The sequence below is a fragment of the Macaca mulatta genome, chromosome 4 (genome assembly GCF_049350105.2).
Source record: "Macaca mulatta isolate MMU2019108-1 chromosome 4, T2T-MMU8v2.0, whole genome shotgun sequence".
NCBI classification, from domain to species: domain Eukaryota; kingdom Metazoa; phylum Chordata; class Mammalia; order Primates; family Cercopithecidae; genus Macaca; species Macaca mulatta.
Genome location: NC_133409.1, coordinates 6,750,374 through 6,764,084, shown reverse-complemented (window position 1 = coordinate 6,764,084; position 13,711 = coordinate 6,750,374). Strand labels below are relative to the sequence as shown.

Genomic DNA, 13,711 nt, shown 5'->3' with positions numbered 1-13,711 from the left:
CCGCAACATAATTGGAAGGGAAATCTCACCAGCAACCCCTAACCCCATGAAGTATCACGTTAACAATCATACTTGCCTGGCATTCTTAAGATAACTGAATTAATTATGTTGTGAATATCATTTTGTTTTGGGGTGGTTTCCATGTTTTATGCTGCTGTGTCATCATGATGTACCTGATAAGAAATCTCAAGAGTTTTACAATCTTGCACAATACGTAAAAGTTATCATCTTTCTAGTTTTTAAACTCACTTTTAAAATTGATGTGACCTTCAGTAGTTTTATTAAAGGTGTGCCAGAATCATACATCTGAAAATAATGTATAAAGAATCACCCTTCTTAAGCATTTCCCTTTAACAAGATCAAACGATAACTTCTAATAGTTCTCTTAGAGGTTAAATTTCTTCTTTATAAAATATGTTTTAAATATTTACATATGTCATTTGGGGATTATTTTTCAGCCAAAACGATCTGATGTTTTGGGAAAATGTAATGATATAATTCCAGAAATGAATTAGGAACTTAAATGAGAGTCAATATGTATCAACAAAGTTTTTCTCACTTACCGTTAAATTTTCAACTTTTTGAATATAAATTGCAATGCAATTTGAAAGTATAATTTCTATAGTTCTTAAACTCATAAGGTATGGCAAAATGGCAAAACAAGACAATGAAATTGCTTTCTTAAAAGGAATAGAATGGAGAAAATGCTCAAAGTCTCAACAATATGGGGTTCAATAGAAAAGGACTTTGTTACGACAAACAGGAAAAAAGGAGCGATTTCATCTGGATATTTTGGGCGGAGGTAATAAATAATAAATTACTGATTAGGTTAAACTCCACTTGAACTAACAATTGTTCTGAAAAAGCAACAAAAACTAGAGGATAATATTTTATTCTTTCTTTAAAATGCTACTATTTTTTTTTTTTTCCTAGAATGCATCTTTCGAGTTTTCCACGCAGATTGTGAATTTGGTCCAATAGGATGGAAAAGGATAGGATGGACCTTCACAAGCACTGGATTCTAGATTAAATGTGAATTTGAGAAAAGCACAATTTATGTATCACAAAGATAACAGCTCCTTTCTCTGGACAGTCATAGGTCCCCTAAAAGATGAAACCAGTTTTACAGAGGACAGAAAGGAGGACTCCATCTAAAGTGTGAGCAGACACTCCCAGGATCAGTGTGGTCAGAGGCAGGGATATCCTTCAAAGTCGGGATTGTCCAGATGTAGAATCAGCATCCTTTGTGGCCACGAGTCACTAAGCGCTAAGCCTGGCTTTCAAGTAAGGGACTGTGACTGTGGTTGACGAATGGAAGTGGCCATCTCCAATTCTAACTCTGAGATTCTGAAAGCTTTGGATATGTCACCAACTCTGGGTATTTAAAGTTGGGCAAATTAAACATTTCAGATCCTTTGTTTCCTCATGCTAGAGGAGGTCAAAATCATTTCTGTCTTCACAGTATTTAATGCTCTAGGTTCTCAAATAGACAGGATACATCTACATTATCCAGGGCATATAAGCAATGAATAAAATTCACTGTTTATATCCCTTCAGAACATTTAAGCTTTAATAGAGAAGGCTTTAATAGAGAAGGCTACAAAATTAGTGATTCCTTGGGGGATATTTTGATGCAGTTAAAATTTCTTTTATCTACATTTCTTATACAAAATAATATGCTAAATGCTCGGGTATAGGAATCTAAAAACGGGATGCCCTTGATTTAGTAAGCCAAAATTTGTCTTGGAATAACATGTCACAAATCCATGTCATTAATGTGCTCCCGATACACAGTATTAAATCCACTGAGGTTACGAGAAACAGCGGTGAAGAGTGCATACCCACCTCAAGGTCTGTGAAAAGCGCGTGGTTGTTCTGAAGTATGGCGTACATGCAGTGTGCTACAGTGACCGCATGCTTCCAGTTGTGATAAGGAACCCGCCGATAGTTCTTCTTCACAGACATAATAAAACGACACAACTTTTCGAGCTCAAAGCTGCATGGAAAAGAAACTGTTATGACCGAAACCAGTAGAGAATCACTAGATTGCAGGAGAACCCCCTAGTTTAGGTACACATATGTCTGTATCTTACACACTTACAACTCTAAAGATTTCCACCCTGACTGAATCCATAAGCACTGGAAACTCATTCACCAGTTCCTTTCCAGTTCTCTAGCCAAAAAGAAGAGAATAAAGACTTTTTTATGGTATCTGTTGTGATACAGTAACTGTCCCACCGGCGAGAAAATATCAGTATTCGTACACAGTCACCTGTCACCAGCCCTCATGATTTTCTTTAGTTATATGTTCATTTCCTAAACCCCACAGTGCTCAAAGGACAACAACCCAGCACCATCTTGCTAACAGGTATTTTGAGCTAATATTTTCCAAAAAGAATATTCAGACTTACAAACTGCAAATATGTGTATCATGAGACTTTTCAAAGCAATTCCAAAGTATTAAGTTTTATTATATACTAAAATTGTTAAGTCCCAAATGAACATATACAAATACTTACATAGTATATAAAATAATGTATATTTTATTACACATATTGTTATACTATGTGTTTATATTATTATGTACTTATACATATTTAAGACTCTCTAAACTCTCAAAATAGACTTGAGACAGCTTAAAACAAAAGCATATATAATACAAGGCTTTCTGAAATACCAAGGAGGTCGAGAATTCATAAAAACTTTAAAAAATATGTAACCTGTGTTTTTCTCCACTGAAAATTTTCAAATGTATTTGAAGTATAAGGTATGGCATTTTAAGAATTCCAACTGGTCAAACTCTCAACTGCATTCTGAGAATTAACTGGAGTTAGGTATCCTATGTGCATCCTTTTGAAACACTAATTTACAAAAAGTCACAGATAGGAAAAACACAGACTTCAAGAGGAATGACAATTAAGTTCTAGAGAAACTAAGAGGTTCTATAAGACATTTAATTCCTAAATGAGTAAAAAAGAGCAAAAGAAAACAATTCCTTGCATTTTAACATTGCATGTTTACACTGTAAAGGATCAGATATAAAGTCAGGAAAGGCCTCTAGGACAGCCAAATTGGGTGGGGAAAAGATTTGCAATGAAATGGTGCCATAATTAAATTACTGACAAAGTACCACACTTTGAATAAGAAGACATGTTACTTTTTGATCTATTCTAATAGATACATGATGGCAGGCTGAAAGTTGATGCTATTTACACGTGGTATTCTAAACATTTTTTAAATTTTTATTATACTTTAAGTTCCAGGGTACATGTGCAGAACGTGCAGGTTTGTTACATAGGTACACACGTGCCATGATGGCTTGCTGCACCCATCAGCCCTTCATCCACATTAGGTATTTCTCCTAATGCTATCCCTCCCTTAGCCCCTGACCCCCTGACAGGCCCTGGTATGTGATGTTCCTCTCCCTGTGTCCATGTGCTCTCATTGTTCACCTCCCACTTAAGAGTGAGAACATGCAGTGTTTGGTTTTCTGCTTCTGTGTTAGTTTGCTGAGAATGAGGGTTTCCAGCTTCATCCATGAAAGGACATGAACTCATCCTTTTATGTTTGCATAGTTTCCATGGTGTATATGTGCCATATTTTCTTAATCCAGTCTATCATTGATGGGCATTTGGGTTGGTTCCAAGTCTTTGCTAGTGTGAACAGTGCCGCAATAAACATACATGTGCATGTGTCTTTACAGTAGAATGATTTATTATCCTTCGGGTATAAACCCAGTAATGGGATTGCTGGGTCAAATGGTATTTCTAGTTCTAGATCCTTGAGGAATCACTATACTGTCTTCCACAATGGTTGAACTAATTTACACTCCCACCAACAGCATAAAAGTGTTCCTATTTCTCCACATCCTCTCCAGCATCTGTTGTTTCACGACCTTTTAATGATCGCCATTCTAACTGTCATAAGATGGTATCTCATTGTGGTTTTGATTTGCGTTTCCCTAATGACCAGTGACGATGAGCTTTTTTTCATATGTTTGCTGGCTGCATAAACATTCTGGTCAGTAGTAACCCCTGTCTCTTTCAGTTACACCGCCAAATGAAATTCTAGCCTCTGTTTTTATGAAAGCTTTTTGGATTTGTTTTTTAACCAGGCTACAACCACGTTGCTAGAGCCCCAGCAGAAAATCTGAAAAGGCTGCGTATTTGTACAATAATCTCAGCCCTTTTTTATTCGAATATTTAGAAAAAAAGTAATTTATATATGCAATATTTTAAAATAATTTCAAACAAAGATGGTGGTGAGGCATATATGTAGAAGGAGGAAGAGGTTATGTCACCCAATATTTCAAACAGTAAATTTTAAAGTCATTCATACCAGGATGTCCCACAGGACCGATGAACCATGTAGACAAAAATTCCAGGCCACATGTTTTCAAAAGGACCAATGTCAAAGTGGAATCTGAAATGTTAAAAGGGCAGTTTATCACTAAAGGTAATTAGAATAGACATAATAAGTAAAGAAAATCATTTAACTTTTTTGTACCAAGGAGCTAAAAAGACACTGGGAGCTCAGCCAAACCTTTTTCTGCCTTCTCAGCCACATCTCTCTGGCACTGAAAGATTTTCAGGAATAAATTCCACATATTTATTCCCTTAGAAATCTAGTCCAACATCCAAGTTATTGATTCATTTTCTATTAATCTGTTTAAAATGATGCTTCATTTGTTATCAGAGAAATTAAAAGAACAAAAAGGTGTATTACAAATATTAGATACATATACAATCATAGAAAAGGGGGGAAAAGCCTTTTCAGAAGTATTTTTGGAGTTGAAATTGTTTTACCTCCTATTTTAACTGCGATAACAATTTCACTAATATAAACACCAAAGTTATTACCTATTTTTCATTTGCTAATTTAGTTACCAACATTAGACTTGAATTAACGGTATGGTATAATATATACTATAATTTCAACTGTAAGGCAAATAGTAGCTCTAAGTCACTTCTGAAGGTTTCCTATGTAGATACTGTTGGCTTACACTTACAATGAACATACAAACGGCTTCTAGTAACTTAAGTATCTTAACATAGGATTAAAAAATAAAGTATGAAAGTCAAACTATGACAAAATTCTTGAATTTAATTTGGAAGTTTAAATTTATAGGGAAATGAGAACTTTTTGATATCTTATGTTAAATGCCATTTTGAGTGTCAAATATTAAATGGTATAAAGTATGCAACAGACTAACGAGAAATGCTAACATTTCGGTTAACTCATTTCAAAACTGAGTTCAGATTTTCTTTTTTAAGGTGATGAGATCTGGCCTTTATTTCCAAATCCTCTCATACTATCTGGAATCACTTTGGAAGGAGAAAATGGCAACACATGAAACTCCACATGTAATACGAGTATAATAATTGTGACTCTAATTCTATAATCTGTCTCACTTTAAGTTCAATTCAATTAAAAATCGTTCCTGAAGAAACTGACAAAGCAACATACTTACAATTCAATTTCTTTGCAGAGACGCACAGGAAGGGTAAATCGCATGAGGCCTTGCCACTCTTCTGCAGTACAAATGCTATGGTAGGACAGCTTTTCCATTGTTACCCGGTAAATGCACTCTGAGTGGCGAATTCTATGATACATCTGGAAGGCAAATCCAAAAAAAAAAAACCCAAAATTAAAATAATATTTAAAATGTTTTGTCACTGAAGTTCAGAATTTGCTATTAATCAGAACTAGAATTAAAACCAAAGTAGATTTATTATTATCCATATTTCCATATGCACAGGGATGTGCACACATGACTTTGCAGATTCAAAAGAATTTTTTTTTTTTAAAAACTAGCCGGGCGGGGTGGCGGGTGCCTGTAGTCCCAGCTACTCGGGAGGCTGAGGCAGGAGAATGGCGTGAACCCGGGAGGCGGAGCTTGCAGTGAGCCGAGATCTGGCCATTGCACTCCAGCCTGGGTGACACAGCAAGACTCCGTCTCAAAAAAAATAATAAATAAATAAATAAAATAAATTTAAAAAGATGGTATCTCTGCTTTAAAAGTTTTCCTCAGACATCTCTTGGTAATGAGGTTGCTTGGCATTTGTCTTCTTTAAAATGCTCTGTATTTCTGTATTTTTAAATAATAAAAATTAAACACATCCATTTTATTATCAGAAAATGAATATTAGTATTTTTAAAGATCACAATAAGATCTAAGGTACTTCTCAATCTATTACAACAAAAACTTTAATTACTACATTTCACCTGTGCATCAAATTCAACTTCCTTGGGAGGGTTTTATCACAACATTTCCTTCTCTGGTTTTTAGTCTTGACTGTATGCTTTTACTATTCTTAACAGGACTGAATTTGGGGTGTTATTGGTGTTCCAGCAATGAACTCACATGAGTAACACAGGTTTGCATTTGTCAGTCATAGACTGTGTCCATAAAGTAGGTATATAAATTGGTGATTACATTGAAAATGGATAGGTACATTTTGCCATCCTATTAAGTTGAAATCTTGTGTATCTGTATCTGTTTGCAAATGTTTTACAAATAATTATAAATTAATATGTGAGATAAAATAAAAACATGCAGTGGAGCCAAAGGAATGGGTCAATATTTACTCTTGTGAATGATTAAATAGATGAGATTAATTAGGAACTGTCTGAAGCAAATTAATACTGAAAACGTGGTGAGAAGGTAGAGTAGCTTTTGTAACATTTTGCATTTTTAAAGTAACATTTTCTACAGGCTAGCTCACCATCTGTAGGTCAGACTATCCAGTCTACATAAAAATACAAATGAAAGCTGGGCAAGGTCACTCACCCCTGTAATCCCAGCACTTTTGGAGGCCCAGGTGGGTGAATCATCTGAGGTCAGGAGTTCAAGACCAGCCTGGCCAACATGGCAAAACCCTGTCTCTACTAAAAATACAAAAATCAGCTGGGTGCACACCTGTATCTCAGCTATTTGGGAGGCTGAGACAGGAGAATCGCTTGAACCTGGGAGGTGGAGACTGCAGTGAGCCAAGATGGCGCCACTGCACTCTTGCCTGGGTAACAACAGTGTAACTCTGTCTCAAAAGAAAAAAAAAAAAAAAAGAATGAAGCTAAATGGGTCAAGAGTGAAGATATTTTCTTTATTTCATCATTTAAAAATATTTAGCTTCCTTCTTGGCGATCTCAAAGTCCTCTCGGTCTAGAGGTTACTAAAATGTTTGATTGTGAAAACTCTATCAGTAAACAAATGGTGGCAATGCAAACCCAATGAATGAATACACAGTAATTACATGCACACAAACTGTACTCATGTATTATTTATATTATAAATAGAAACTAAAAACATTAAAATTAAGTGGCTATATTTTTAAATATTTTACCTACTAAGTAAGTCTTTGTTCTTACTAAAAAATTAGTTATTTTTAAATGAAAGTACTATATTTAAATGTTATTAATCATCAAATGCTTTCTGTAATACTTTTGGAGATAATGATTTAAGGGATGGTTCAGTTTAATTTATTTCGGTATTTAGATTTTCAGTTATACTATTTAAGAAAGGTATTCCTTAAGAAGTATGTCGATCCAAATGGAATAAAGGCTGTATTGGCTGTGGCTAACGCCTGTAATCCCAGCACTTCGGGAGGCAGAGGCAGGCAGCAAGACTAGCCTGGCCAACATGGCGAAACCCTGTCTCTACTACAAACACAAAAAAATTAGCCAGGTACGGTGGCACACACCTATAATCCTAGCTACTTGGGAGGTTGAGGCACGAGAATCATTTGAACCAGGAAGGCAAGAGGTGGAGGTTGCAGTGAGCTGAGATTGCACTACTACACTTCAGCCTGGGCGATAGAGCGAGATTCTCTCTCTCCAAAAAAAAAAAAAAAAAAAAAAAAAAGGTTGTATTGGCTGTTTTTAAACATTACACTTATATTTTTGTTTCCTAACTACTAATATGTTTGGTTGAAATTCAAACACATTTCCATTTTTCTTGATGTCAATCAGTTGACCCTGCAAACTAATCAGCTACGTTTTTATATATTATCAAAAAGCATTCAAAATCAATGAAAACTCTTTGTGGAGATTTGTATCAGTTAAAACCTGCTTCGTAAAACAAAATCATTAAAAATTCAATTTTAAAGGTAGAGAGAAAAAAAGGGGGAATAAAGAACAGATAAAACACATAGAAAACAAATAGCAAGATGGTGGATTTACACCAAACATAAAATCTGAATGGTCTACACATCATAATTAGAAATCAAAGACTGTCAGATTGAATAAAAAAGTATGGGCCAACTATATACTGCTGACAAGAATTTTACTTGAACTATAAAGACATAGAGTAAAATTAAAATGATGGAAAAGATATACTATTTAATACCAGTCAAAAGAAAGTTACAATGACTTTATTAATAATAACAGGCAAGGTAGAGTTCAGAACAAAGACTATTACTAGGAATAAAGAAAATCATTTCAAATAACAAAAGGGTCAGGTCATCACAAGGACGTAACAACCCTAAGTACGACACACCTAATAAGACAGTTTTGGTATATATGAAGCAAACAATGATAGAACTGCAAATAAAATAGACAAATAGATAAATCCACAATCAGAGCTAGAGATTTCACACCACCCTTTGAACTGAACTACTCATATATCAATCCAATCAAAATCCCAGTAGACTTTTCTGTAGGAAATTAAAAGCCGCTTCTATAATTCATATGGAAATTCAAAGGACCGAGATTAGCCAAAATAACTCTGAAAACAAAGAATGAAGGTGAGGAAATTATATTGCCTAAATCCAATTCTTATTATAAAGTTATAGTAACTAAAGCAGTGTGGTTCTGGCATCAAGGGGCACAAACAGATCAGTGGAACTAAACACAGAAATAGGACCACACACACGGCCAGGTGATTTTCAGCAACCTGCAAAGGTGAGGCCATAAGGAAAGGATAGTTGGTTGATTCAGCAAGTGGTGCTGCAACAACCAAATATCCAAAAGCAATAAATAAATAAATAAAAACTTTGACCCTTACCTTGTATCATATACAAATATTTACTCAAAATGAATATAGACTTAACTATAGAACCTAAAACTATAAAACTTCTAGAAAAAAAAAAGAGGAGAAATGTCTTAATGACCTTAGGTTAGGCAAGTATTTCTTCAATACAATGTTAAACATCATAACGAAAGGCTGAATTATCAACTGGACTTCTTCAGAGTTTAAAACTTTTGCTCTTAGAAAGAAACTGTTAAGAGAATGAAAAGACAAGCCAAAGACTGGAAGCAAATATTGACAAATAATCTATGTGATAAATGAAAATGACTTGTATCCAGAATATATCAAGAGCTACTAAAAATCAGTCAGAAAACAAACAACCACAACAAAAGATGGACAAAAGATTTGAGAAGACACTTCACCAAAGATGGTGTACAGATGACAAATGTGAAAGAACTGGAACACATACCATGATTTGGGGAATGTAAGAGTACAATCACTTTCATAAACAGTTTGGCAGTCTCTTAAACAGTTACAGACCTCTCCCAGGTTACCCACCACTGCACATATAAATCGTTACCCAAGAGAAACGAAATCTGCGGTCACTTAAAGGCTTGTACACAGACCAACTGTTTCCTGCAGCTTTAGTGTAATAGCCAAAAACTGGAAATCACTCAAGTATCTATCAACAAGTAAATAAATTAGTTGTGGTGTGTCCATACAATAAACTACTAAGTAATAAAAAGTAATTAACTATTTACGTACACACCACCACCGATGAATCACAAAATGATGTTAAGTGAAAAAAGCCAAATAATACAGATTATATGATTCCCTTTATACAAAATAATTCTAGAAAATGCAAAGTAATTTATAGTGACAGAAAGCAAAACAATGGTCACCTGAAGATGGGGAGGGTCAAAAGGAAGGGATTACTAAGGGGCCCACAGAAACTTCTGTAGGTCAAGGCTATATTTATTATCTTGACTATATTGATGGTTTCATGGGGGTGTGTGTATGTATATTTAAACATCTGCACATTACTGTGTATCAATAAACCTCAGTGAAACTATTTTAAAAGTTTCTGCTCTTTTTAAGGGTATAGATGTCACAATTTGTGCACATGACATATAAATTTCAGCAACAAAGTCACATGATAGTGAAAATACTGCCAAAGATCTGTTTTCAAAGTGCTCTCTTCATAGCGTGAATTTCTTTGGAAAGCAATTATTTTCTCATGCAGTGTTAATGTCACTGGCAACTTGAGGGTTCAGATTAAATGTTATTCCTCTGAATATATCTTCTAAATACTTTCATTTGTCATTAGAAGTTGTTAGCAAATTTGGAGTCTTTGTCTTTTTGTGAAAGAAGCATGTGTATCTAATTTATTAATTGAACAACTGTACCAAGTATTTTGCTGCAAACAGCAAATCTGTGGGTAGCACAAACGAAAATGCATGAATATTTTGAAATCATATTCATAACTGTGATTTTTTTTCCAGGTGATAAAATAATCCTCCTTAGTAGAGTCGAGAAAGAGCGTAGATAGGTTTAGAAGCGTAGGCTGGACACTGCTGTCACCTTGTGACAGCTAGGAAGCTGCACAAGGCCCACCCTGTGAGAGGAGACTCTGCTTCCCGGACAAGCCATGACCTTCTAGTGCATGAACTTTCTGAAAGCTCCGTCCATGTATTAATAATCAGGAAAAATTTCTTTAATATCATTTACCCAAAAACATATCAAGACCCAAGTTTTCACATTTTCCTCATATACCTTAATGGAATGTCACTTGCTTTCCACTTTAGAGATATTAGATAGAGATTTAGAGATTCTGGTAGGAAAGTGAACAATCCACAGGATTTACTCAGTATTTACTGTAAATTGATATTACCTGTAATTCAGTGCAATTCTATGGTAAAGCTGTTAGTAAGAATAACTATACTAGGCAGTAAAGTAACTGCTACTATAGTCATTAATCCTATTGAGTATTTACGCAGGCAGTATGCTAAGTGTTTTATACGCATTATTTCATGTAGGTCTCACAAAACTCCTATAAGATAGTTACTCCTTTTATTGCCATTTTGTATGTTTATGACCTAAAATTAGAATAAATTGTATTTCTATTATTCTTACAGTTTTTCATATCAATATACTGAAAATACATAAAACTTTAAATTTTTAGTCTTTTATTTTTTATATTTGTAATCAGTGTAGGTAAATAACACTAATTACAAGATAAAATTAATTAAAATAACAGCATGAAATAATTAGTTTTAGAAAATTTTATATTTACTTCCCATTTGCTAAATGACCTTTAATACGAATAGTAGAAAATAACAAAATCTAGGATTATTAGTAGATGATTTTATCATATTCATGCAAGTTGCTGATGAAGGTAGGAAACGATGTTGTCTTTTTCAGTGCATTTTCTATAAATTATTTGCCTATAACACTGCGTAAATAATCTTGCAGTCACTGTCCAAGTAGAAGAGAATTCTAGCAGAAAGAACTGCTATTTGTCTAAAACTGAAATATATTTTGATGGCCTATCAGTCTTAGGCACAAGGATATTGAAAAGGTGTATGTGCTCAAAAAACAAAATGATAAAAACCTGGAAAGAGGACTGTAAGAGCATGTCTACCATACGTTAAAAATACACCCAATCACATTTTATAAAATGGCATTCCTACTCAACTGGCATACAAAAATGTTTAATTAGTGATTATTTAGAAGGTTTTTCTTGGGGCCTATTTACACAATAACCCTCATTACACTTAGAAATGACTGTGTCCATGAGACACCCTAATATTTGTAATTAACGTTCATAGTAAACCTAGAGTCACTTTAGGGTCAGGCAACTCTTAGAAATCTAAACTCTGGAATCATCTACTTGGAACAAATCTCTTGTCCATCATTTACAAATTGTATACATTTAAGCAAATCAATTAATTCTCTGTTTCCCAGGATCTCATCTGTAGACTAAAGACACTATAGTACTTAGCCAAGAATGTAAGGTTCAATGGAATAACACGGGGAAAGGCTAAGAACAAGCACTGGCCACTGACTGTGAAGCTCTCAGTGCTGTCAGCAACCTTATCTTAGACGGATATCAGCACTGTGTTGCCATGCAATTTGGCTCTTTTGTTTGATTTTGGTGATAATCAAGAAGAGAGTCTACTTTTCTATGTGGCAGGGGCGCACTGAACTGGCTTGCAAGAGCCAATTATGCACATTTCTTCCCAGCTCTGCATTCATTATGGCCCATGGGTAGCTTGAAATTGTCCATACTGGGGGAATGTACACCAGAGACACCGGGAGACACACAAATCAGGACCATTCTGTTTTTAGAGAGGTTGCTGTTAAACATTTACTGCACACCACCTGGTATTCTTTAAGATTCAAGTAGTTTAACTTTGGGAACGTTTGAGACATAATAATTGTCCTACTGTTATAAATTGTGTACTCTTTCCCCCTATTTAATTTACATTTAAAATCAAATTGACAAAATACTTATCAAACTATTTTCTATATATTTGTCAATAGCATTAAATGATATCATTAGTCAAATTAAATTGACTCTCAAAGCAAGTCCTAAAATCAAACACATACTCCACATACATATGGGGAATACTGAATAAGACACCTGTAACCACCCTTCTACTCTACACTGCCATGAGATCCACTTTTTCAGCTCCCACAAGTGAGTCAGACATGTGATATTTGCCTTTTTGTGCCTGGATAATTTTATTTAACCTATGACCTTCAGTTTCATGCATGCTGCTGCAAGTTACACGATTTCATTCCTTTTTATGGCTAAATAATGTTCCATTGTGCATAATGTTGGTTAAGGGGTACAAAAGCACAGTTGGATAAAAGGAGGAAGTTCTACTGTTTGATAGTACACTAGGAAAATTACAGTTCATAATAATTTATTGTGTCTTTCAAAATAGCTAGAAGATTCATAATGGTTCCAAAACAAAGAAAATATAAATATCTGAGGTGTCAGATACTTCAGTCATGTTGATATGATTAACGCAGTTACAGGTATCAAATTATTCTACTTACTCCCAAAATATGTACAACTATGATTAATCAATAAAAAGGAAATGCTGTGCTGTTTATTTTATAGCACAGGGCAGTGCTGCAGCAGACTAAAGAAATAACAGACCCATCAGAGGGTGTGGCTTGAGGCTCCGGGATGTGAAGGGAAGGTCCATGCAGGATGAGACTTGCCTGTGGCTGCAAGAGGAGAGGAGTTGAACTGAGAACTCCGTAAGAAAAAAAGAAGCCTTGTCTCTACTTGGGGCTATGGGTAGAAAAGAAATAGTCTCCATCCATTGAGAATATGGAAATCAAGCCTGAACCATATGTAGTTGTAGTTTCCGAATTTATACTAACATATTGCAGGAATTTCAAGCTAAAAACTTAACAGAAACAAAAACCTGGACCCAGATCACTGAAAGCCTGGGGCACATGGAACACATTACATATATCTGAGCATAAGGGTCTCCCACAAGGGAGATAATCTGAGAGAAATTTGAGTAGGTAAACAAGTAAACGATGACATGAAAAAAAATCTAAGAATGGAAAGATCAATAGATATTAGTACCCTCTACGAACTGAGCTAATGAAAAACACTTAATGTGAGATTTAAAATACACTGTTGCAAAAATACGGCATTTGGTATGTGACTTACTATGGTTGTACAACTATTCTAGTTTATGGAAACCACAGCCCCAAAATGCA

At 34.8% G+C, this 13,711-nt stretch overlaps 1 protein-coding gene across 1 annotated transcript in view; it reads right to left on the bottom strand.

The window, feature by feature from the left end:
• Window positions 1-13,711, bottom strand: part of PDE10A (phosphodiesterase 10A) — a 345,368-nt gene that overhangs the window by 55,046 nt on the left and 276,611 nt on the right. The window contains exons 14-16 of the mRNA XM_028846990.2: window positions 5,471-5,613; window positions 4,339-4,422; window positions 1,846-1,996 (exon numbers count right to left, since the gene is read on the bottom strand). Coding sequence (XP_028702823.2) covers window positions 1,846-1,996; window positions 4,339-4,422; window positions 5,471-5,613 — 378 coding nt within the window. The remainder of the gene's footprint in view (window positions 1-1,845; window positions 1,997-4,338; window positions 4,423-5,470; window positions 5,614-13,711) is intronic.